The sequence below is a fragment of the Eleutherodactylus coqui genome, chromosome 4 (assembly GCF_035609145.1).
Source record: "Eleutherodactylus coqui strain aEleCoq1 chromosome 4, aEleCoq1.hap1, whole genome shotgun sequence".
Lineage (NCBI taxonomy): Eukaryota > Metazoa > Chordata > Amphibia > Anura > Eleutherodactylidae > Eleutherodactylus > Eleutherodactylus coqui.
Window position 1 is genome coordinate 264694474 of NC_089840.1, and position 27488 is coordinate 264721961.

General features: G+C 44.2%; 1 protein-coding gene across 1 annotated transcript in view; it reads right to left on the bottom strand.

Moving 5' to 3' along the window:
• Positions 1–27488, bottom strand: part of PTPRE (protein tyrosine phosphatase receptor type E) — a 189013-nt gene that overhangs the window by 50285 nt on the left and 111240 nt on the right. The window contains exons 3-4 of the mRNA XM_066601224.1: positions 18293–18398; positions 11694–11767 (exon numbers count right to left, since the gene is read on the bottom strand). Of these exons, the coding sequence (XP_066457321.1) occupies positions 11694–11767; positions 18293–18398 (180 nt within the window). The remainder of the gene's footprint in view (positions 1–11693; positions 11768–18292; positions 18399–27488) is intronic.

Genomic DNA, 27488 nt, shown 5'->3' on the forward strand with positions numbered 1-27488 from the left:
TCGGGTAATTTTTATTTATTACCTCCCAGCAAGCTGGGTTCTCATTTTACCAACCTCAGGAGGATGGAAGGCTGAGTCAACCTTGAGCCGGCTACCTGAACCATGGGAGGATTGAACTCACAGCCTTCAGATCGTGAGAGAGCTTAGGACTGGATACTAGGCCCAACAAGAGGCCCACATGGAGGAATGAAGCATTCGTGATTGCCACTTCATTCATACAGGGAGACGTGGGACTCCCACTCTCATTATCGGTAGGGATGCCAGTCATTGGACCACCATCGATCAGAAACCTATCACCTATCCTGTGGATAGGTTGCTATGGTGGTTCAACCCTTCTAAGGTCTCAAGGTTAAAATGTCTCATATTTAGAGTTCAAGTGTTGGTTGGAAAAGCTAGGAGCAACCTAATAAACCAGTAACCATGGCAGATGTGGTTTATGTTCTGTACATTCTCATCACATTCACATTGGTAAACTAGTCCTGACTTTGGGTTCACACTTCAGATGTGCAACACTTGCTGCTAGCGGGAGGTGTGAAGCGTTTAACCGCGCTGGTTCTCAGGTTGCAGATATAATATATATAATCTGTCAGTAAGAATTCATACCAGCCCATTGAGTAGTGAGCCTAGAATCAGGAAGTGCCTCGTTTCCTTCCCTACTCCTATTTCCTGTTCTACATCGATGACGGAGTGAGGATTTAGACATAACCCCCAACCCCGTCCCCTCCCCGCCTGTTATCCCTAGCCGCCCAGATGATTCACACAGCCAAGAATATTGGGAATGAGCTGTTTTTCATACTGCAGAGCGTTCCAGCCGCGCAGATTTATGAATATTACGTCTTGTAAATGAGTGACAGCCCGATTGAAAAACTATGAAACATGCAGAATAACCGGAAATTCCTACTTAACTGCAAAGGATCGAATAAAAATGACCACTGCAATAAGCAAATAGCACAGGGACAGGACCGCCGGCTGCTATGGGGAACATCCCATCCCTTTTTTTTCCTGCGGCTGGTGTGAACCAGTACAAGGCACCCCCTGTCAGCAGGAACTTGAATGTTAGCGAGAAGGAAATTGGCCAGGCGTAAGACTACATCATCATCTAACTGGTGGGGTAGTCCAACCGCTGGGGTCTCCACCAATCCCTAGAATGAAAGGTTCACAATCTGCATGTTGTAGATCTGTGCAAGGCACTTGGTCAGGAGTATTGCCAGCCTTAGGTTAGATGACGCCATGTACAAAAAAGTCATATATAAGGAAGTACCCAAAAGAAAGAGGACTCTTCTTTTTGGGGATCGGGCATTACGATCGCAGGTTTCTATTGCTAGGTGGATGAGGAACCCTTCTGAGACGGTGTGCCGGCCGACATTGTTGGGGTAGGTTACGTTCGGCTCCAGTGAGTGTGGTTTTTTTTTCAACAAGTTGTTCAGTTTTTCACGTATTTTGTGAAGGCTGATTCATACCAACTACGTGCAGCTGGGAAATTTTGCTTCCTTTTCTACTGCTCAAAGCACTCCTAAGGAAAAGTCGCACAGAGCGAGATTGGTGAGGTGAGGCAAGGGTATCATGCCGTTATTCGTCAAAAATTGTTGAACACTCCCGTCACCTGTTTGCCCACACAGTGTTGTCAGCGACATTTAAATGACCCAACCGAGGAAGTGGACTCCCCTCCCTCTCTTTCTCGAAGGACCCCCACCCCCATGACCAGATTGTGAGGTGCTTGGTAATCTCCCAAGGCCAGCTGGAGCCCTCAAGGCTGCCATGGATTTTTGTTTATTACGCCCTGTGGCAAATTTTGATAGAATGAGCGCAAAAATACAATATACTGCAATAGGCCCCCTGCACACAGGTGGAAATTCCGCGGCGGGGTTTCCCGCAGAATTTCCGCCCAACCACGATTTGTCCGCAAATCTCGGCATGTTCTATTTCTGTACGGGTCTTGCAGAGGCCCACACAGAAATTTCAGTAAACACTCGCCGTCTCCGCTCTGCGCAAGCGCCAGCTGGGCAACAGCCGACACGTCACAGAGCTTTGGAAACGCCAGGAGCGGGTGAGCCACAGGGCTGTGCAGGGGCAGGGGTCCGCATCTCGCTGCGAGAATTCTCGCAGCAGGATCCGACCCGGCCATCTGCAGGCCCCCATACTGAAGTATTAAAGTACAGGGTTAATGAAATTAAACTTCCCCAATTCAGAGGCCTCTAGAGGGCATTCTGCTGCTCCAAATGCCACTTTGAACGATGTGCTCGCCATTTATGAAAAAAAAATGTAGTAAAAATGTCACCAATAGGTGGTGCTGTAGTGGACAATGTCTACCGTGACAGACCTATATCAAGGGAGCTGTTGTCAAGGTTTTGCCCATTTGGAGTTGCAGAACACCCCCCAGAGCCCTCTGAGTTGATGAAGTTAAATCTTGCTAATCCGGTATACTACAGAAGTGATCAAACGATCACAAGTTCAAGTCCCCTGTATGGACTTAAAAAAGGTAAGAATAAGTTCAATAAAGTTTTTAATTTTTATAAAAAATATTAATTTTAAAAACTTCACTTTTCCTATCTTTAACATAAGAAAACAGATTTTGCATCACCGCATCTGGTGTATTAAAATACTGTACTATCTACGCATTGAACACCATCTGAAAAAATATACACCAAAATTGCGCTTTTTTGGTCAACCTGTCTCTAAGAAAAAAAATTTCTACAAAATGGTACCGAAATGGTATCAACAGAACCTACAGATCATCGCCGTAAGAAACAGCCGGCACCTGGGATGTATGGAGAGAGATCACCCTGCCATCTTCCTCCATACACGTCCTGTGGCGGCAGGAACGTAAAAAACACTATAGGGCTGTCACTAAGGGGTTAAATTGTACATTTCAAAAATGTAACTTGTCCTGCCAAAAAACGAGCCCTCATATGGCTATGCCAGCAGAGATTTTTCTTTAAGTTGGGAGGGAAAAAAACAAAAAGGGGTTAAGGAAAAAAAAATCATTTTCACCTCCAAATATGTCTCCAGTAATTCAGTATATATACACTACCATTCAAAAGTTTGGGATCACATTGAAATGTCCTTATTTTTGAAGGAAAAGCACTGTACTTTTCAATGAAGATAACTTTAAACTAGTCCTAACTTTAAACAAATGCACTCTATACATTGCTAATGTGGTAAATGACTATTCTAGCTGCAAATGCCTGTTTTTTTGTGCAAAATCTACAAAGGTGAATAGAGGCCCATTTCCAGCAACTATCACTCCAGTGTTCTAATGGTACAATGTGTTTGCTCATTGGCTCAGAAGGCTAATTGATGATTAGAAAACCCTTGTGCAATCATGTTCACACATCTGAAAACAGTCTAGCTCGTTACAGAAGCTACAAAACTGACCTTCCTATGAGCAGACTGAGTTTCTGGAGCATCACATTTGTGGGGTCAATTAAACGCTCAAAATGGCCAGAAAAAGAGAACTTTCATCTGAAACTCGACAGTCTATTCTTGTTCTTAGAAATGAAGGCTATTCCATGCGAGAAATTGCTAAAAAATTGAAGATTTCCTACAACGGTGTGTACTACTCCCTTCAGAGGACAGCACAGACAGGCTCTAACCAGAGTAGAAAAAGAAGTGGGAGGCCGCGTTGCACAAGTAAGCAAGAAGATAAGCACATTAGAGTCTCTAGTTTGAGAAACAGACGCCTCACAGGTACCCAACTGGCATCTTCATTAAATAGTACCCGCAAAACACCAGTGTCAACATCTACAGTGAAGAGGCGGCTGCGGGATTTTGGGCTTCAGGGCAGAGTGGCAAAGAAAAAGCCATATCTGAGACTGGCCAATACAAGAAAAAGATTAAGATGGGCAAAAGAACACAGACATTGGACAGAGGAAGACTGGAAAAAAGTGTTGTGGATGGATGAATCCAAGTTTGAGGTGTTTGGATCACAAAGAAGAACGTTTGTGAGACGCAGAACAAATGAAAAGATGCTGGAAGAATGCCTGACGCCATCTGTTAAGCATGGTGGAGGTAATGTGATGGTCTGGGGTTGCTTTGGTGCTGGTAAGGTGGGAGATTTGTACAGGGTAAAAGGGATTCTGAATAAGGAAGGCTATCACTCCATTTTGCAACGCCATGCCATACCCAGTGGACAGCGCTTGATTGGAACCAATTTCATCCTACAACAGGACAATGACCGTAAACACACCTCCAAATTGTGCAAGAACTATTTACAGCAGAAGCAGGCAGCTGGTATTCTATCAGTAATGGAGTGGCCAGCGCAGTCACCAGATCTGAACCCCATTGAGCTGTTGTGGGAGCAGCTTGACCGTATGGTACGCCAGAAGTGCCCATCCAACCAATCTAACTTGTGGGAGATGCTTCTAGAAGCGTGGGGTGCAATTTCACAAGCTTACCTCAACAAATTAACAGCTAGAATGTCAAAGGTGTGCAATGCTGTAATTGCTGCAAAAGGAGGATTCTTTGACGAAAGCAAAGTTTGATGTAAAAACAATGTTATTTCAAATACAAATCATTATTTCTAACCTTGTCAATGTCTTGACTCTATTTTCTATTCATTTCACAACGCATGGTGGTGAATAAGTGTGACTTTTCATGAAAAACACAAAATTGTTTGGGTGACCCCAAACTTTTGAACGGTAAGTGTAGCTTGTGATACTATACCTTTCCTGAAAGGCGTTCAGGCCTCTATGTAATTATCATTTAACCCCTTGAGTGGCAGGTTTCCTACCACCCTGTCGTGCCCACCAGGGCAAGTTTTTTAAAATGGTCTAATCATTGAATTTCAACTAATTTTGCAGTTGCGTCTCAAGAGCCATAACTTTTTCATTTTTCCATTGACATGGCCATATAAGGGCTTGTTTTTTGCGGGACAAGTTGTGATTTTTTAAACAGGGGGGAGGAAAAAAAGAAATGGGGAAAAAAGAAAAAAAGGGGCCATGTCATTAAGGCGTTAAATAATGTATTAACTTGCTTCTCTGGGTCATTACGACGCATGGATACCACATCTGTGATTGTATTTTTGATTTTTTACAAAGTAAAGGGAGACAAGTGTTTTTATAATTTTTTAACTTTTTTTTTTTTCATTTTTTTTTTTTGTCCCTTTAGGGGACTTCCACAGGGACCCATCACGACCCCCTGATCACATTCCGGGGGTCCGATGGTGACAGCCCTTTACATGCTGCAGTGACAGCCCTTTACATGCTGCAGTCACATAGACTGCAGTATGTAAAGGGTTAACACAGCAGAGATCGGAGGTTTTCTCTGATCTCTGCTGTAAGAGCTGGTACCTGGCTGTCCTCTCACAGCCAAGCACCAAGCTCTCCCTGCCACAGAGACCATCGGCTTGCTTCTGACAAGCCGATGGTCTCTATGGCAACCTGTAAACAAAGCAGGAGATTGCCGGCATATCGGCAATATCTTCTGCTGGTTTTTCAAAGCCCTTGCTTTGTTCCCTGTGGGTCTGTGCAGGCAGAACACAATGTCATAGCTTGTGGCATTGTGCTCTGCAGCTCCCATAGTGATACATAGCCCGGAAATCTTCCGGGCTATGTCGCTATGAGCAGTGGAGCTCGTCCCGGAAAATTTCCGGGCGTGCCACTCAAGGGGTATCGCAATATCCTGTGTTGGGGAGTCCCATCATCTCACTACTTTTAGAGTAAAAAAAATCCCCATTTGTGTTGATTGTGAAACCTTCTTTACTTATTATTTTTATATGTAAGAGGAAATGCAATAGATTTTCCGCAGAAAGTCACATTAACCCTAAAAGTGCATGTAATAGTAATATAAATAGTGCATGCCCCAATGCCCTCCCCTGTTCTAATCACCTTCTTTCTCATGCCCAGAAGAGCTGACGAACCGCACAGCATTACCTTACATCACATCACTTTCTATCACACCTCGGTAAATGCACTTTAAAGCTGCGATACCAAACAAATTTACTCAGACCCTTAAAGGAATAAAAACATTGCTGGTTGTTTTTAAAGGGTTCTCCGCTATAGATCATTAATTTTCATAACCCTATTAGGGAATTCTGAATTAATAGATGGGAACTCCCTCTAGAGTGGATATAAAGAGTCTTACGCGCTGGAGGACCTGTCCTGTCCTGCATTATACAGGCAACTCAGTGATTTGAATGGAAACTGTGTAATGCTTCATGTCACCTGTGGCGGTGCTGCAGGGAAAATTTTGCCTGTGGTGGTCCTGCAGGGAACACTTTTTACTGGTTTTCCTCAAAGATCACAACTGATCGCCGGAGGTTCTAGCAGCGGAACACTATGTGATTTCCTTACTGTTACTCTAAAACGAGGCTGCTACATCCGTGCAGGATGTGTCAGTAGCGTCCTACATGGACACTACAATGTATATACACTTCTACAAATGCAGATGGCGCAAAATGTATATAAAGAAATACCAAACGGGTATTCTCACTGATACAAAAAGAGCCTACGTATATGTGGGGTGACCGCCATGATGAGAGCGACCCAACATCAAAAACCTAGGACAACCTTGGCTTTCTGTAGATGGTAACAGGGAATAGTGGCAAACATAAGATGACACTAAAGTATATACAACCACTAGCGCGGGGAACAAGATGTTAAATATCCCAAATAAATAACTGAATACCCAACAGATGTATCTTAAACTGGGATGTAAATCAGGTGTCGCATAGCAAAATGCTGTCAAAACTTGGATAACAAGGTACTGTAGCAGTCAGGAGAGGTGTGTATGCTCGCTACTAAAGGTGGCTTAGACGCAGGAGCAGACCAAACAGAGGGGTTACCGATCTTAGCGGGACACTCTGAATCCTTCTGATAGAACACACCTCAAAGTGGAGCACCTGTCCCGAAAGGGACAACCTCACTACCAGCAAGGAAGAGACAGATTATATAGGAAAAGGGGAGAAATTGGTTGGCTATCAGAGCTGTCAATCAATGCAGACAGCACAGCGGCTGACATAATTAATGAACCTACTGGTTAGCCGACAGAGCTGTCAATCACCAGCCATGACCTCAGCCAAAAGCAACAAGGATATACTCGTAATAACTCTAAATAGTCTTAGCAGGAAATATTAACCCTAACTAGTCTGGACAGGACCAACTGAGAAAAAGGTATGCTGACAGTGACGTGACACAAGGAACTACCAACTGGACCAGAAACACTTTCAAACTAAAAGTCAAAAGCTGAGTCAGGAGTCAATCTGGCAGGGAGTTGCAGACCAGACCAGATCTTCAATAGTGTGATCAGACAGGGAGTTCGACCAAACCAAGTGAATAACCAGTGCCCTATGAGAGGAGGGGCTAACTAATCCTAACTGTTTGGCTGGGCTGTCCCACCTCTCAATCAACTAATCTGCCCATACACAGGAAGAGAAATGTCACTGTCAGGATCCAATGCCGAGATGACACTGAGGCTGATGTGATGATGTCATCCCTACCCCAATCCTTGGTCACAGTTAGTGCACCGTGACAAAGACATTATCTGACTTCTCCGGTCCCGGACAAACACAAATGGCCGCACCGCTTCTCTGACTACCCAATGCACACTGTGTATTAGTATATATGGGCAGTGTAGGGCACTAAATTCTGACTGGCCAGCACTGCTCACATTGGCAGCGGTGCTCATTCAAAGCAGCATGTAGAGTCTTACTAATGCACAGGGTACATCAGACAGTCAGAGAAGCGGTGCGGCCATCTTTATTTGTCCAGGACCCAAGGATCTCTAAGGGAACCTGTTGCCACAAGCCCACCCTTAAAATTGACTTTGCTGGCTGTCAGGGGATGAAACCTCAATCAGTTTGTCCTAATGCCCTCCTCTTTTCCTAATGCGCCCTCCTCTTTTCCTGATGTGCCCATACACTTCAGCAATTTGGTTCCAAAGTGATCCTGTGCCGTATACAAATCAGTAGAGACGTGTCATACTGATTCATGAGCTGCCAATCTAACCACATCCCGTTCTCTTGACAGACTGCTCATCGCATCCCCCGTTACACAGGAAACCCTGTTTATCAAGACATCGGGGGAGTGGGGGGGGGGGGGGGACTATCTTGGTAGCTCATGAATCAGCGTGACTCTTCTTGGCCAGACTCCTCTCTACTAATTTGCATCCAGTGCACTTTTAATTTGAAACCAGAAAAACTCAAATTTCCTAAAATTAACAATAATCTCAGCTACCCCTGTATGTACAGTCATACACAGATCGTTGTCAATCACGGATAGCTCCGCCTATTGGACTCTTCAGCTCAGAATGTGCAGAGATATAAATGAATACAAACACACATTACACTGAATCTTTCCCCATAAAACAATATATATCAATCTGCTCAGCTCCTCCTGCCCTGTAGCATGATGCTGTAGTTTGGACATCATGTTCGAGCTGACAGGTTCCCTTTAAATCCTATTTGCCTTGGCAGCAGCTGCCTGGCATTGGTTGCTACAGTAATCTACATAAAGTCCTAATTTTCCTAGATGTAACAATAACCCTTTGTTTTATTTAATTGCCAATTATTCTAAGAGCATCGTTCCACAAAACCTTCTGTCTCACTGTGGTAAGAAACGTCATCTTTGCCCGGAATCACTTCTACCACAAATGATAGATTGATTTTTAAAAAAAAAGGAAGAGAGAAGAGCTCTTCCCTTATGGGGCATTCACATGGCCGACAGCGAGCCCAAGATTCCCGGATGTGACTTGTATCACACAGATAACAGGCATTGTCATTTTTCCGTCTCGCAGCATAGCTGCAATAGAAATATGTAAACATACCCATTACAAATAATGGGTTGTATTTTCATGCAAGTCTTCTGCATCTTGCAAAGCACAAAACTCGCACCATTTTCTCGCCCATGTGAATGCACCCTTAAAGAGACACTGTCATCAACTATGTGCACCATAAACTAAGTTATGGTGCTTATAGTGCAGGTAATGGGAGTCCAGGGAGTTGCATCTCATACTCACCCAGTCCCTGTACCTGCATTATTCCCCAGAGAAGTCAGTGTGCTCACACCAGCTTGACTCTTTTCAGAGAGCTGTGTGTGTGCACTCCCATTCATCTATATGACAGCAATTTGGGGGCAAAGTGGCATTTTTTGGGGAAAGAATTGCAAGTAATTTTTATTAGGTGGCAGAGTATGTCTAATTATATATACAGGGTGGACAGATTGGCTAAATATGTTTGTGTGGACAGTATTGCTATATATTCAGGGGCACTATGCATAGCACTGTTACTTGTTTGTCTAAAGGATATGGAAAAATGAAGACGCACAGACAAATGTGTGGCAACCTCTGCAGGAGAAGTTGTTAAGGTGGTCTGGGCTGAATAGACAAGAAAAGGAAATCAGAGATGACATCATCTTTGAGTCACTAAATGCCACTGTTTATTGTGCCTCTGATCCACCCTGTAGTCCTTGTATGGCCTGCTGAGTGATGATGGGTTGTAGCATTCTTGTTTGTGAAATAACACTCATTTATTTACCCTTGTTCATGTCATATTGGGAGCTTTTATTTCACCTGATATAAACATAGCAGGGTATAACCTCAATTTCCAATGTATTCCTTTATTGATCCTAGATCTGGTGCTGTATTTATGTACTGAAGTTGGTTCTGGGGCTGTCTTTATCTAATGAGCTTGGTTCTGGTGCTGTATGTATGTAATTAGGTTGGTTCTGGTGCCATATATTTATGTTAAGAGCTTGGTACTGGGGTTGTATATATGTTATACCGTAAGTGTGATTCTGGGACTGTGTTTATGTTACAAACCTGGTTTCCAGGCTGTATTTAAGTTACAACACACACGTTAACTGTGTGGGAGCAAAAAGGGAGTGGGTAGGGTTAGAGGCACAGCTTCATGTTAACAAAAATTTGCTGTGGCATGTGCAGCTCAATGTATATATAATGTTCTACTGCTCTGCTAACCCCTCTTTAAAAAACATGCATTGCCCCCCTCTCATTGGCATTGACTTCCTCTTGGTGGGGGGGGGGGGGGGGGGGGCTGTTCGCCAGCTCCTTCCTCTGTCTCTGCATCTGCCATGACAAGAAGGAGGCTACTTAGTTATTGAAATGAGCCAAGTAGTTATCCCCATGTAACGATGTCACCGGCACGCAAAGGTGGGGGGAGCTCCATACCTGGTCACCCCGTTTAAAACTGGACTGGAAATGTAGGTGCTGGCACAACTGGATTAGACTGGATTGGCTAAGAATTTCAGTCCCTGGATAAACCCCAATTTTCATGTTTAAGAAGGGTTAAAATATGGAAACACATGTAGAAAAAACAGTTGGCGTGACTAATATTAATTACCATACACACTGCTTACAAGCAATCGAATCAATACGCCTTTGCAGCAGCTTCCTGACATTGATTGCAAGATTTAATGAACTATCTACTAATATGTAGAAGCATCGATCCCTTCCTGTCGTGAGACATAATGCTACTATATGTCACATTAATTGTGTTTCGCCCGCACCACCACAAATGGGTGCCGGCTGTAAGTAATGGACGAGGATTGAAGGGAGTCCCTTCCGTCACCAATTCAGCAGCCCTGCAAGCCGTTACCAGGTTTCGGTAAGCAGCCATGACAGACGGAGCCCTACCAAAGGCTACCCAGGGCTGCCATATGTGTAGGTCTATTTGGCACAGTACATTGCAACACAGCAGAAGAGTAGAGGAATCATAGAATCGTAAGTCCCGTATTGGGATTAAAAATAAGACGGGGTTTATTGAAAAAAAAATGTCTAAAGTCCAAAAAAATGCAAAGAAGCGTTCAAAATGTAGTAAAACATGAAAACATAAAAAAGTTATATTCACATGAGCTTTTCTCATTGGAAAATCAGACAAGAATAGGAAATGCTGCAGGTTTCTCTACTATTTGTCTGAGTAAACAGAGCCCGTGCCGATTTTCAGCCGTCTGCGCTTCTGTTCCAATTTAAAAACCGGAATAGAAACTGAAAACAGACAAACAGGTTGAAACCGAAGGTGTTCATCTTTAATGGACCTCTATGGGCACAAAATGTGCATCGTTATCTTTCCATTTAGCTTTTTCCCTAACAGAACAGCCAGACAGAGAACGAAAACGCAGACGTGAACTTATTTATATGGTATAGTGTAAATAAAGGGCTTTTTTTAATCCTCTTCCCCCCAAAAATATCATAGGGAACCTGTCACGTCCATAAACTAAGTCACGGTGCCGGTAGGGGATGTGACAGGTAGCTGGGTGATGTAATTCAATACAAAACCCCTCCGGCCATCCAGTGGTGTTCCCCTCTGAAGCCAGCGTGCAGCACGAAAATCTGACTCTTCCAGTGCGCTCAGTCCCTACCTGGCTCCCCGCCACGTCCCCTAACACCATAACTTAGGCTGCCTTCACATATGCGCTGGAACCTCAGTTTTGTCTTCCGGGCAGAACAGAATGGACCCCAAGATAGTCATTGGAGTCTGTTTGGAGCTATTTGGTACAGTCATAAGACGGACTTGTTCGGCCAGGAGATTCCCCTTTCCTGTTCCGGAGCAGGAAAACGGAATCCCCGCCGCAGCCTTAGTCTATAGTGCTGGGGGACGGGGCAGGTTCCCTTTAAATGTAATCAATGTTATCAGTACACAGTGTGAGTATTCTGTAAGCCCGGACTACCCACACAGTGACGGTTCTCCACAGCAGGTAAGTGTATACGCTTACAAGGACTACCGATAAACATTATATCCTCACCTTGTTCTTCCAAGATTCCATTGGGGATCTTCTTATCACCGGAGTTCACATCCGCTTTACGACTCTTTCTGGACCTTGAATTAAAGAACAGTTCTCTTAGCATGATAGCAGCGGCTGCCAACCACTTCTCTCAATAGCTTAAGTACAGGAAGCTGCGACGCTCTTATAGTTAAGTTCCTGTTCCAGTGACACGGTTTTAACACTTTGATGTTTCATATAAGACAGCGTATAAGTACAGTATACAGAACTCCCCAGCTGGAAGCCCCTGAACTCCAGCGCCTGGACTGTTCGGTGGTAACTTTGTCCTTTGTTGTGTCTGAATACATCTCGATACATTGGATTTGTATACATTATTACATTTGTATCTTAAAATGACAAACAGTATGCCTTGGCAGCAGCTGCCTGACACTAGTTACTCCCATAGTTTAAAGGGGTTTTCCAGACAAATTTAATTAATGAACTATTTTCAGGATATCTCATCAATAGTTAATCACTGGGGGCCCGCCACCTGGCATCCCCACTGATCATCTGGTTAGCTGGCAGTGCAGTGGGAGCCGGCTTCACTCTAATTGAAGTCAATGCGAGCGCTGCTTCCTAATACACTTCCACGACAGACCCCGTTGTTGAAGGCAGAAGTGCCGGAAATGTAGTAGGGGTCTTCAGCACCTATTGATTTCAATGGGAGTGAAGCCACCCTAGAGACTTCCTGCTCTGACCCCCGATGACAATGTCTGGCCCTGCTGCACTGACAGTGAACCAGCTGATCGATGAAGATCACAAATGGCGGATCCCATTTTGATAGTCTTTCCTGAGGATAGGTCATCAGTAGTATTTGCCTCGAAAGACTCTTTAAGTTTTTGGATCAACCAATGTCAGACAGCTGCTGCCAAAGCATACTATGTGTCATTTTAATATGATTGTGTATACAGTATATTGCAGTACTATAGTATTACATTATAGTATTTTTTAACAGAAAATCTTTCAAGATGTGCTACAGGAACTTCTTAATAGGCAAACATTCTTGGCAGCCCCTGGGGGCCTTCAAAAGAGCCCAAGGCTGCCATGGCCCCTCCACAATCACATTGTAGGGAGCATTTGGGACAACTCAATGCCAATCGGGACATTTAAATGTTATTTATGCCAAGTGGCATTTAAATGGTTAACAGTGGCGATTAGAGTTTTATCTGATCTCCGCTATTGTAGGTGCTGTATGTGAAGCAGGCTCAGCTCTTGAGCGCGCTCCATACACTGACACTTGGCATGCACGGTACCACTTGGCAGGCACGGTACCACTTGGCAGGCACGGTACATGTGTAGGGTGTCAGGAAGAGGTTAAATAAACTCAGAATTTTCCTAGAATTGCAAATTCCAAATTATCCTAAGGTTACATCACATATCAAGCACAATCGCGGCAGCAGTACTGCGTATAGCTATACCCAGAGGCGTAACTTGAAGCTCTTGGGCCCCAATGCAAAACCTGTAACAGGGCCCCCAACTATAATGCTTTATTCATAGTACTGGGTTCCCTATATGGAGAAGAGAGGCCTTATGGGCCCCCTAAGGCTCCTGGGCCCGGGTGCAACCGCATCCCCTGCACCCCCTATAGTTACGCCCATGGCTATACCACTATATGATCAACTATCAAATCAGCAACATAAAGATGTTCCTCAAGGAACTTGAATCTGCTGACTTCGCAGGTTTTACACATTTCGCAATCAATACTGCAACTTCAACACATGACAAAAGTTCTGAGGAAAATGACCCGATTCCCACGCAACCGTAATAGATGTTGTGTGCTACATTGTGATATCACATGCCATAAATAACAGTACATGCAGCCTTCCCTTCTGTATTCATATGTTACACGCTATCGCCATGTTATGTTCTGCAAGTGTATAAGATCCTGTTATAATTATGGACTCCCTAATAACTTTACTAGCTAATCCCCAAATATATGCATGCCAACTAGTGATGAGCAAGCATACTCGCTAAGGGCAATTGCTCGAGCGAGCATTGCCCTTAGCGAGTACCTGCCCGCTCGAGAGAAAAGGTTCGGCTGCCGGCGGCGGGCAGGGAGCTGTGGGGGAGAGCGGGGAGGAACGGAGGGGAGATCTCTCTCTCCCTCTCCCCCCCCTCCCCCTGCTCACTGCCGCAACTCACCTGTCACCAGCGCCGGCAGCCGAACCTTTTCTCTCGAGCGGGCAGGTACTCGCTAAGGGCAATACTCGCTCGAGCAATTGCCCTTAGCGAGTATGCTCGCTCATCTCTAATGCCAACACAACGGTCTTCAGTTTGGTGGATTAATCCCATAAACGGTCTGCTGCTGATAGGAAACCATTAGGGCAGAACACACAGCAGAGTAGCAGCCGACAAAAGAGAAGTGTGTGAGCTACAAAAATGCGTGTTTATCTAAAGGTATGGAAGGGTATCGTTTCTCCTTAAGGTGAGCACCTACAAGGTGTGTTAGGAGACTCATAAGGCCATGCATGCTCCTCTGGGATATATGCAAATGAGAAAATGGAACAATATCTCTGCAGCGCCACCTATTGGAAGGCAGCATTCCTGAAACTCAATGTTGGACTTTTTAGACAACCCTTGTAACAATGACTGGGAATTCTAATCCAAAGCCATACACAGACAGTGGTTTCTGGGTTTTCATCCCTCATTAGGGTGCTGTAGGTCTCCAGCTTGGCTGAGAGATCTATAGACGTGGGTCAGGAAGGGTATCGTTTCTCCCTAATGTTTCCTCTTCCCATTTGCATCTAAAAGGTATAATATGTTATATGCAACCAGACCTGGTGCACGCATGGGAGAAGCTGCTGTCTAGCCAGAGACGCCGTCCAACAACGAGGCTCCATATAAATGGGCAGAGAGACCATATTAGAGGCCAAGAGGCGTAACTTGACTTCTCTTCAATTAAACCAGCAATTTGATACATTTCGAGGCCAAAATACCTTTTCCTCAGAAAGATGGATGGGTGCACACCGGAATAGGCTGTACTGCATCCTGCTGGGCTGAGAGAAAAGGCATTTTGGCTGTGAAAAGTGTCAAATTGCTAGTTTAATAAAACAGAAGTCAAGTTGGGGTGTCATACCACTGCCTTTTCTTTCCAGTCTGTTGTATAATCCAATAGACTGGACCACAAAGGAGCATAATCTTTGCAAATTGGTCCCAAAAGTAGGTGCATGAGGTCCTGGAGGTAGAGCTTACATGTCCCTTATATAGAGTTTTAAATGTTGGAATGCATGAGGCCTCCTATGGCTCCAATTACATTCGATATTCCCCATGGTATACTTTCTACTAACATCCGATATACTTCAGCTGGTATTTCCGTCCATTCATCCTGCAAACATCTGGAGAGTTCTCTCGAAGAAGATAGATGCTGACCATATTTCCTGACCAAATGTTCCAGTTCACCCCAAAGATGTTCATTAGTGTTCAGGTTGCAGCCAGTCGAATCATGGAACATCTATATCCCCAAACCAATGCAAAAAAAGCTAGATTTATACAAGGTGTGTTGTCTTGTTGGAAGTATGGTTGACCATTCCCAGAGTATTACCACATTGTCAGCAGCACATTATTGTCTAAAATGTCAAGGTACACCTCCATGTCCATGGTTCTTGTCACTAAACCAACGGACCGAGACCATGCCAAGTAAAACATCCCCATTCAATAATGGAACCTCCACCATTCTCCACACTCAGGTATGTCCATCTGATTTGAAGATGGAGTAGCATGATTTGTCACTCCATAGAACGTTCCTCCATTGCTCCACTGTCCAATGATAATACGCCTTGCACCATGATAGACGGGTTGATGTGTCTTCTCTGAGAGAAATTGACAGACATTTGCAGGATGAATGGAGGGAAATACCAGCTAAAGTGTATCAAACGTTAGTAGGAAGTAAACTGCCCTGAACGGCAGTCAAATAGGGTTTTGTTAATATAGGTTTGGAGGTTTCCGTTAAGTCATCTCACAAATGCTTGCTGGGGAGAAGAAGTGAGAATCATAGAGGAAATCACTCACAGGTAAGAGCAGTGCATTATAAATGCAGACAAAGCCTCTGCATCTTATTACTGTTATCCTCCTGAATGAATAGCGCAGATAGTTTCTGACTGGGATTCCTTGGGCCCAATTATTCTCAGCATCCACTCTCCAGCCGTAAAGAAAATGTGCCTGATCCATTTTAATGGCATTGTAAACTCTGCTTTTATTATTATGCACGAAGACTAAAAGCATCAATATCGTCTTAAGGAAACTATCTCGCGTAAGTGCACGCCGCAATCTTCTTCACTAAAGAGCTCCTGCTGAGAACAGAGGCGGATGCCAGGAACATTGAATGAAATACTCACTTTTTAGCATCATGGAGTTTCTAGATTCAACATTCTGTGCTAATTAATCTCTTAATACATCTTTATAGCAGTTGAAGCTCCATGCTGACTGTCTACACTCATTACTAAGGGGAGCTTACACAGTACTGTGGTATTATGGAGCTAAATGTATAATCAGTATGCAGTAAGTGCCTAAGCTCCCCCTAGTGGTGACTGGAGGCTGCCAGGATTTTATCATTTCATGTCAATGCAGGGGATTTAGGTTGACTGCACACGACTGGGTCAGATTCCGCATGCGGGCGCCCACATTTTAACCTGACCCTGTGCTAGCCAGCATCCGCACATACCTGCTTTTCTTTTTGGCCGGCTGCACTGCGAATGGACCGCACGGCGAGCCGTCAGACATGCGTAGTACAGTTTTGTTTTTTTAAATCCCGGATTTCCCGCATCGTTACCAGGTGATGACGTGGGTACCTGCGACCTTTCCGCAATGTCATCACTGACTTCTATGAAAGCCGTCCGTGCGGAATCCTGTTAGCTATATACCTGTGGCTAGCTATTCTGTTTGTGGCTTATACACTTTTACCAATTACTGTATTATATACACTGGTCTTTCCATCTGCATTAATCATCTTCCCTATCCTGCATCTAGGGACAGATTAGGCCCCCATGGTTCCTGACTTGGGGCTGCCACTATCAGAGTGATAAGTCTGCTTCTAGGCAGGGTCCACCACATCAAAGTTGGTTAAGGATTGTGTTCGTATTCCCGTATTTCTGTTACCGTTATTTTCCCCATTTTGTGGACATCGGACTCCGGAGTTTTCCAGAACTCAATTTTTTTAAATTTACAATCATAGAATGTTGTGAGAGAAAGAAAAACATCCTTCAGTGGTTCTCTATCCAATGCTGGAGCCTCGGTCTTCACAGCACCAAACCCAGATAAAGCCAACTGCGGTCATGTGCTATTCATTGTGCATGTGACCACTGAGCCAATCCCATGCTTCAATGGTGATTCTTCCATGAGTACCAAAGCCTGTGATTGGCTGAGCAGTCACATGTTCATTAAGGGCTCATTCAGACGAGCGTGTTTATATGCGTGCATAGGTGCGCACAAAACCACGCGTCTATTAGAACCATTGGTTTCCTATGGCGTGTTCACATGTCCGTGTTTTACAGGCGTGCAAACGCGTGGACCTGCAAAAGATAGGAAATGCGTGCACCGCATAGGTTCGTGGTGTGTGTAAATATCCCCTGCGGGGAGTCCCCTTGTCACTGAACACTGTGACAGCACTGTCACAGTGTTCAGTAATGATGGCACCATCACTGGGGAGTAAAGAATCCACTGCCACAGCTGTAACAGCTGTGGCAGAAGATCGCAATGTTCTCCCATTGCGTTCATTGCTGCCACATTGACAGCAATGGGCTGTCCTCAAGCCCTGCAGTGATTTTCGGGGAAGGGCTTTAAATATAAGCCCTTCCCTGGAAATCATCCCTAGCATGTGTAAAAAATTTAAAAAATTATATACTAACCTCTCCGCCGAGGTCGGGGCTCAGGCGCGTCTAGCCAGTTGTCTCCCTGCACTGCTGAAAGGGCTGTGTCTGATTGGCTGAGCGCTCAGCCAATCACAGGCAGCACTCAGCCATTCATAGACCTTCATTTACGCGTGTGTCCGTGGACGCACGGTTTTGTGCGTGCAAATACGCGCTCGTCTGAATGAGGCCTAACCAGCACATGACAGCAGCTTGCTTCTTATGGGTTCAGTCCAGCGGAGAGTGGGGCTCTACTAAAGGAGATGAGTATGACTTTTTTTCTTTCACAACCTTCCACGGGCATACTTTTTATTTTTTTTGAGTCCCAGAAACACCCCTAAAGCTCCTGACATTTCCGTATCCTGTGTGTAAATGACAGCGCATTTTCTAAGGTCACTTAATATCCACATTTTGCTTGCACGGGGCGGCATTATTGCTTTGGATGCTTGTGCGCCCAATCACAATTCCAAATCTGATGGCACATTAACACTGGTGCCGTCATTTGCATATAGAGTGCAAAAATGTCTGGAGAGGGCTGCGGCATACGTGATCTGCTCCACACTCAGCCTCAGATGATCTCACAGGCCCTGTTGTGTCCTGCTCTCATGATTACATTGAGCCTACCTACACTAGAGAATCCTCGCATGGCTTATCTGACCACTGATAGTTTTTGTATGATTTCCTGCATATTCACATAATAACAAGAAGCCAATGTATTATTCGCTGGTATGTTGGTACCTTAGAAGATATCCAGCCAGAAGAATGAGCACGAAACATACAAGCAAAGGCACCAACACAGATGTCAGGAGCGAGGAGGTGTCAGTCATAGGGGGCTCTGTAGCATCTGCAAAGAAGAAATAATGCTATTAATATCTGCAGGAAGATATTTCTCCCTAAAATAAAAATATGCAACATAACACCTATTATATATATATATATATATATATATATATATATATATATATATATATATATATATACACACACAATGTTTCTTCATAGTTATACCTGTTTCTGGAAAAGTTGGGTGGCAACCAAAAGTTGGGTAAGTAGAGCTAAACTGGCTAGTTATGGGGTAATAGGAGATACATTATTCCATTTCTACATGCGTTTGTTATTTCCTCTTCTGTCCTTACTAACAGCTCTTGTCCATTAGTAATCACACTTTTGATGTTCTCCTTCCCACCGCACTGGCTTTCTCCTTGTTGCTCCCGGGCTTTCTCTCAGGCTTCCTGAGACTAGACTAGACTTGAAAAAACTGATTACTCCACCCACTATTCCTTTTTATACTGTTAAACTAACCCTGGCTATCAAGGGTGTACACCAATCACAGGCCCACTGCACCTGGCTACTCCCCTGACCATTGATAGGTAACCTGTACTCACCAGGGGCTGGAGAAAATGATCAGTATACTTTCATTAGTGAGGAATATAAATAATTACATCATAAGATTTCACACATTTACTTCACATTGTAATCATGACACCCAACTCTGGGGTACTACACTCTTAAAGGGGTTTTCCAGGGAAATACTATTAATGACCTATCCATAGTACCGATCAGCTGAGCGGGTGCATGCTGTCAGTGCTGCAAATAAATAGAGGTCATAGCGGAAGCCTCTGCACCGACCTCCGTGTAGTAGCCAGCACTTGTAACTGCAGGTACACCTCTCATTGAAACCAATGGGAACCGTGCCTGCAGTTACAAGCTCTGGCCACTATACGGAGGTCGGTGCAGAGGCTTCAGCTCCGAACTCTGTGTATTTGAAATGGAAGTATCTGCGCTGACCTTTCATGTAGTGGCCAGCGCTTGTAACGGCAGGCACAGCTCTCATTGAAATGACATGTGCCTGCTCAGCTGATCAGTCGGGGTCCTGAGTAACAGACCCCAGCCGATCAACTATTGATGACCTATCCTGAGGATAGATAATCAATGGTATTTCCCTGGAAACCCCTTTAAGGGATTTATTTAGAGGTAGCAGTTATGTGTGGTCCTGGTATATGAGAGGGCCAAAGGTCTCTCTACCATATAAGAAGATACTATTATAAGAAGTGGCACATAATAGGTGGAAACCCTGTTGTACTGGGGCTCAGTAGCTTAAAGGGGTATTCCCAGAAACAACTTTGAGCACCTATCCACAAGATTCGTAATACAAGTCCATTAAGTGGGGTCTCACCGCTGTGACCCCCACCGAACCTAAGAACAGGGGTCCCCTTCTTGTTTCCTTTTACTCCTTACTGCACCTCCCCGTCAAGTACAGAAGCTTGAATGGAGCAACAACCGAGATTGAGTACAAGTGTTCGGCTATTCCCAGCAGCCCGCTTGAAATGAATGAAGAAGCGGGGTGCATGCTCGGCTATTGCTCCATCCAAGGTCCTCCTTTTTGCATGGGTTGGTTTGGTGACAAAAGTCAATTCTGGTACAACCCATTAAAGTTACCCCACTGGACTAATCCATATGTACAGTTGGTGCTGTGGCTCAGCCCCAATCAAGTGATCAGTGTCCGTCTATGCTTGGGATACCCCATTAACTGAGGACTTCCATTTTACGGAAATTGCTGTGGGATATCCCCTCGCCAGGATATGAGCTCCTGCTCATCACAGTAGGGGAATACTCAAAATGCGTATTTATAACTTGCCGTCATTCTCAGATCTACCTTGTGCTATTTTAACTTGTACTTCTAGCGCGTTCTGTCCTGTGGGCATTTCCTCTTATTTTATCCTATAAATAACACCTTTCAGAGACGGAACATCACTTCTTTCTTTATTAAGTGCATCTAAAAACACGTAGAACCAGAAATATAACAAGTGCAAAGATTAACGGGGTTGTGTCAGGACGCCAACTTCGCTCATATGCCGTATTATGGCAAGGATCATCCGCTCGGGACCCCCCTGATTATGTGCCAAAGTGGAGAGCCGCTCTGTAAGGGCCAGTACCTCCATGGATTCAAATGAATGCCCGCCATGTAATGCTACATTTCCCCAGCAGGGGCAGCAGTACGGGACATGTATGTTGAGACATGGTTCTCCAGGTGCTAACCACTGATCTTCATTTTAGGCACCTGGTACACTTGCATGTTTTTTTATTATAATTTTCCGATTATGAAACTGACTCCACACGGACAGCATATGGGGAGTATTTTTTTACACACCGCAGAGTATTTTCACGCAAACACGGACTGCGTGAAAAATTTCATTGCATGCAGCATTCTCATCTGTTTTATGGATGAGGATCAGCCATTCAAGTCAATCTGGATAGAAAAAATGGGCAGCACTCAAGTGACATCCGTGTGCAGGCCGCATGCTGCTCATTTTTATTGAAATATGTAGAAACGTAGGAACAAAACTTGCTTTTTGCGGATGCATGATGGACAATTTTTCGAACGCAAGTGTGCACCTAGCCATAAAGGCAAGACTCATCGGAAAACGACCTACTATATAAATCACATTTTTTTGATACATATATTTTTTTTTAATTTTTGGTAATTTAAAAAAAAATTTCAGTCATAATTTATACTTTTTAAAAAATTCTAAAAAATTCTAAAACACTGACCACAGAGCCTAATAATAGTCTGACACGTCCTGCACGGTAGAGGAAGCTTTGCAGCAGTCATCTCAGGGCTTAAACAGAGGGGTGTGATCTAGTCCCGTTGTTCGGCCGTGATAATCACGGCTGCATAATGGGACAAAGCCAAAACATTGATTACAATGTTTTCGTTTTCATTAGCGAAAAGATAGGATTTTCCCTATTTTTTCCACACTTAGTATTAACTATGCGTGGGAAAGATTGGCCAGGACCTACGGTATCTTCCCACTGTTTTTTTCAAGGAGCACAGAGTTTGAAAAGTTCGAGAAAAAAAAACTTGTTCATGCGCAACTACGCTCCATAGCGGTGAGCGTAGTTGTGCATAGTTTTCTGCCCTCACTAACATCAGGTGGGATTGCACTGAGAGGTAACTCCTCTATGTAGATAACACAGGAACCACCAGTCACAATAGGTGATCCGCTGTGATCTACTCTGCTTCTCTGGACAATCACCTCTGCGCAGGCCACACAGCATGTCTACAACAGTCTCCCATACAAGTCAGTGGATCCCCTACTGTCCATAGTGTGATGGCCCATGAAGCTGCTGTAAAGCATCTCTCTAACTGCTGTTAAATGCAGCTCCAGAGAGATAGACACAAAATCTGAGACGGATTACCAGAAAGTTCATTTCTACAAGATGGCAGAAGATTACCAGACCTGACGCCACCGGATCTCTTCCTGTGAAGTTTACTCTAGAGCCGTGTATGCAGCAATAAGCAGCAAAAAATTGACACCCTTAGGCCTCCTTCACACAGGCGTGGCATTTTAACGCTACCCGCATCTCTGCCGAAAATCGCATAAACAAAGAATAGCCGCGACCGGCTATGGCATACTGCAGGGAAAATACGCCGCAGCCCCGAAATCCCTCAGTCGGCAGAACTACTAGTAATCACTTTTAAATGCCTCACTAGAGGAACCTGTCAGTGCTTAATAGCGCTAGCTGCTGCTAAACTCCCTCCCCCTCCTTTTTCTGGCGGCTCCCATAGACTCCTATGGGAGACTATGGAGCTGCCAGCGTGTTTCGGTTAAAAGATAGGACAAGACTTATCTTTTTCAGCCACATGTAAAATTAGCTGCCAAATTCGGCCACGATCTGCTATTTTTTTCAGCCGTCCAATGAATGCATTGGAATCCAACACATCAGATGGGCGCGATTTGTAGCTGACGATTTTTTGTGGTTAAATAGTATAAAGATACTCAATTGACTAAGACGTTATAGAAGCCACACGGCGGGAGGTTGCTGCCATCACTGATGTCACATTAGTAGATATATCCCCAATATGCAGACGAAAGGGCTTGGATGCCAGAGGCGCCAATTTCAGCAGATGCTCCAGGCAACACAAGGTGACGACAGATCAGTGTTCACAGAGAACCAAAGATTACAAAATTATTGAGGAATGTTTGGGTTTCCTAGAATCCCCCTGTGTTACATAAATGGCCATTTACCTGAATGGTGTCAAATAAGGGACATTTTTCTCTTTTCCGCAACATGGATTTCAAACGTGGATTTTGAGAAAGAAAAATTTCTATTGAAAACAATGGGATGTGGATTTTGTGCGCATTTCCCGTGAAAAATAGAACCCTTGTAATCGCGAAGGCGGATGGGTTGTCAGTGGATGCCAGATACTGGTGTCCCGGCTTTCCATTGCCTATAATCGTTATAGTAAACGATAAGGAATTGCAGTACAGAAGTCCTGCAATGCATTATCATAGTGATCATAGATGTTATGGTTCAAGTCCCCTACAGGGACATAAAAAAATGTGAAAGAGAAATAAGAGTAGCGTAAAAAAAAATGTAAAAAAAAAAAAATCCCACGTATTCGGTACATTTGTGTCTGTAATGACCTGAATAATAAACTGAACACACTATTTATACCGTACAGCAAATACCGTGAAAACTCCCAGACAAAATGCTTATTTTATTTGTCTTGCCTCCAAAAACACGCAATAAATGTGATGAAAAAGCCCAGCAAAAGTGTTCCAATAAAAACTACAGCTCATCATGCAAAAAACAAGACCTCACAAAGCTCCGTCGATGGAAGAATAAAACAAATATGGGACTTTGAATGCAACGATGTAGAAAAAAAGCATAAGTTAAAAAAAGGGGTTTTACTGTGCAAAAGTGGAAGAAAATAATTTGGGTATCATCAAACTTGTACCGACTCGCAGAAAATATGTATTTTCACGCCCGACCGATATACGCTGCTCCTCTCTTCAAGGGGAAGAGGTGGGACGGGACAGGAGCAGTGCACTGAGCTCCTGCCCCCACTTTACTGTTTGCAATTAGAGGGGCGGGGCGGAGCAAAGTCCCTCCCCCATCCCACTCCCTCCCATTGCAAACAGTGGCGAGGGGAGGAGAGAAGGTGGACTCTCAGTGCACAAGCTCATGTCCTGTCCCGCCTCCTCCCCTTGCAGAAAGGGGCAGCGTATATCGGCAGGGCATGAAAACCAAAGCGATATACGATAGTCTACATAAGCCCTCATGCTGCATGACTAACGCTGTAAAAAAAAAAGAAAACACTGAAAGAATTTAGGTGTTTTCTCTCCCTGCTCTCAAAAACAATAAAAGTTTTACAATATATTACATCTATACAAAAATAGTACCAATAAAAACTACAGTTCGCCAAAAAATAAACAGCCCTCATACGGCCATGTCCACGGAAAAATAAAAAAGCTACTGCTTTAGAAAAGTGGGCATGAATATTCCCCAAAAATCATTGCGCCCTTATGGCCATGTTCTTAAGGGGTTAAACTAATTGGCCACTGCAATGGCTGAGGGCATCAGTGCGTGTTTTTTTTGTGCAAAAAGTACAGTAAAAAACACTGCTGCGCACACAAATACACAACCGTGGCGCAATATGCATAGACTCGTATGAATCCGGCGTTAGAGTCCGCAGTTCTGACGTTTTTTTGGACATACAGCCCTCACTGCTACGTGCTGATTCCATGGAATTCCAGAAAGACGCAGAAGAAAGAGAATAATAAGGTGAATCTATATTTTGAAATAAAACCTTCTTATTAGCAATTAAGAGCAATCTACGGGGCGACAGGGAAGAGCCCTTTAAGAGAGCTCTGCTCGCCGCGCTCTGTAATTTGCAGTACTCTCCGACATATTACAGAATTGCGCGTTGTGAAGAGAGGTCAGCGAGTGTCCTCTTCACGCTCATTACACCATGCTTCCGTCGGCTCCAGGAGTTCGGGCGGTTTTTATCACGGGAAGAATAGTTGTAGTTTCCAAGGCAACAAAGAAATTGGTGAGAGTAGGACTAAGATGTTAAGGGGTTTTCCAACATTCCCTTTATACATTCAACTATATTTAAGGAAAATACAAGTCCGACGGCTCTCACCCGTACACATCAGTAAGAGAAAATATATACAATTACCAAGTAATTAGCACAATATGGCCCTGAGCCAAAGCTGTCGTGTTCCTGTCCCTGGCAGCTGGGCTAAAGCACTGGTAATAATATCAGTGAAAATACTGGACTTTCACGAGACTGTGGACATTCAGGATTGTGGGACTCCAGCCGCTAAGCAAAGTCCACACATATCAGGGACTTTGGAGAACTCAAGAATGAATGATTACAATGAGAAAGTTGGGTTTGTTTGGAAAGTCCCTTTGAAAAGAACTCAAGTCAGTGGGGCCACTGCATAGTATTGCAGCCATAACCCAACTCACACTATCACTACTCTTCTTGTCACCATACTCACCTTTATTATCCTGTGGGTATTATTAGATTCAGCTCCTGGCCCTTTGAATGTGTCAAGTGGGTGGTCCACACTCTTCACTGTCAATAACGCCAGATTTGATTGACAGTTTGTGTTAGGGCTCGGACCTGGGACCTCCCGCACTCCAGACATCAGCACTGCTTGCTGGGCTATCAGGCCTCTGGAGAGCTCCCTTGCTGGACGTGAAACCTTGCTCATAATCCTGGTCTGTTCCCCTGACCTGGTCCCAGCTTGCTGCTAATTATGAAAGCCAGACCCTGCCACTGTACCAGTGTGTGATTATTGTGTTCCACAGCCTTGATCAAGCTTCTCTCCTTCCGACTCCTCTGCTATTTCCACTAAATATCCCCTGATACCGACCTCTGGCTTCCTTCCTGACAACGCTACCCGCCTTCTCCAATGTACCGCAACATGAGACCTACAGTTACCGACTCCTGGCTTTCCTTGATAATTCTCTAGACCTGCATCCAACACATCTACGGCTTCAATCCAGTGCCTGTACGCCACAGTATGTGGTTTTTACTGCTCACTGTCAATCACATTTAATGTCACCCATTGACAGTGAGTGGTTTAAACCACCCACTTGATATATTGAAAGGGCCAGGAGCCAAATCTATGGAGAGCTTATAAGGAGGAAATGAGGCGAGTAGGGAATAAAAATCAGCAATAGTGTCAGCGAGCCCGGGAATGCAAAAGTGTGCAGCTGACCCCGCTAACATGAGGACGAGATAGATAGATATAGGCTGAAGAAAATGTCTGTCAAACTATATGGAGGACAAAGGGTGTAATAAACAAGCATCGTTATTGTTAGAAGGCAGAAGGCAATGCGCTTTTCTGCCAGACCGCCACCTTCATTTCTCCGTTTACAAAGTAATGCAAGAGACAGGCAGATTTACAAAGCTCCTGCAGTTGCCTGGGTATTTTAATCAGCGCTTTATCGTTGTTGTGCCGCCGCAGGAACCAATTTTCCTGTCCTTTGCTTATGTTTAAGTTCCTTCTGCATTATGGTGCGCCCTTTTGTTTAATGTTTGCATTAGGATGAGACAGATCATTTTAAAGGGAATGTATCACCTATAGTTTTTACTAACTAAATCAAGATAGTGATAAATGTCCTTTTTTTCTACTTTGCTTCTATTTTCTGATGGTGCACTTTTTAAAAAACATTTCCTGTACACGTCTACGGCGGCAGCTATCTTGGCTGAAGTACTGATAACATCAGTGTGAATAATGCCTAAGGATGTAGTATGGCCGGTGGTCTGCCACACTGTCAAAGTAGAGAAGTAAAACTGTGCGTTACTTACAGCAACCGGGGCAGTCTTTGGCTACACCCTACATACTTTTATCATATTTCACCTGTACAAAATGCTGCAATGACAAATGCATTATAGATCTATACATTTTCTGACCAACTTTACTTTTCTAGAACAAAGTCCCTATATACAATGGAGACGGAAGTCATGGTTCTAGCACCATCAAATTAAAATACTAATGACAACCTGTCTGTCCGTGTGTGAGTGAGTTACATGCTCCGCCCCTGATCACATGACCGTGACATCTTCACAGGTCCTGTAAGCACACGGCTGCTGTCCGGCTAGATGTTCGTTAGTAGCAACTGAGGACACGTGGGTTTGTAGGGGATGCAATACTAATGAACACCTACAGCAGCTGTGTGTTTACAGGACCTGTGATGATGTGACTGTTATGTGATCAGTCACCTGTGTGGGAGGGATCCAGGGTCACATGACCAGGAGGTGATCAGTGTGTGCAGGACTCTGCTGTGCTGATCTTCATCCCAGTTGTATGAAGAATGTATGTAGCAAAGCTGTATGTGATGCACATGTAGCAGAGCTGTGTGTGTGTGTGACGTGCATGTAGCAGAGCTGTGTTGCGAATTGCGCCACCAGAAATACTGGTACTATATAATTTCCTAATAATTGCTAGTCATGTTTACCAGATGTCTAGCCCATGGCCATCCTTAGCTTTGTGCAACCCATGTGGTCACACAGGGTGCCAGCCATCAGCTTATAAGGGTGGGCACCAGGTGGATGTAAGTTGGGGGCAATCGTTCTCTGATGTCTGCCCAGTTAGATGATCTGCGCCCTTCATCTTGCAGTGTCTTGTGGAACTAAATAAATCATCCTCACTCTGTCTCTTCTCCTTCTAGGTTCAGCGCATCAGCAGGCACGCAACACAATTGCTTAGTTCTGCTACCATATTTATGGTTGGTTCTGTGGCTGTATTTATGTTAAGAGCTTGGTTTGGGGGCTGCAATTATCTTATAAGCATGGTTCTGGTCTTAATCTATGTTCCGATGTTATATTTGTATTATGAGGTTAGCTCCAGAGCTATATTTATGTTATGAGCTTGGTTCTAGTGCTGCATTGATGTTATGAGCTTGGTTCTGGATCTATGTTCTGATGTCATATTTATATTATGAGGTTAGTTCTGGGGCTGTATTTATGTTGGCTCTGGTGCTGCATTGATGTTATGGACTTGGTTCTGGTACATCATTTATTCACTGAGTTGTTCTGGTGTGGGTATGCTGCTATCTTGCTGAATACAGGCAGATTGTTTGTCAGTGCAACATATATAGTTTTTTTCTTATGACGGAGGGGGGCACCAAA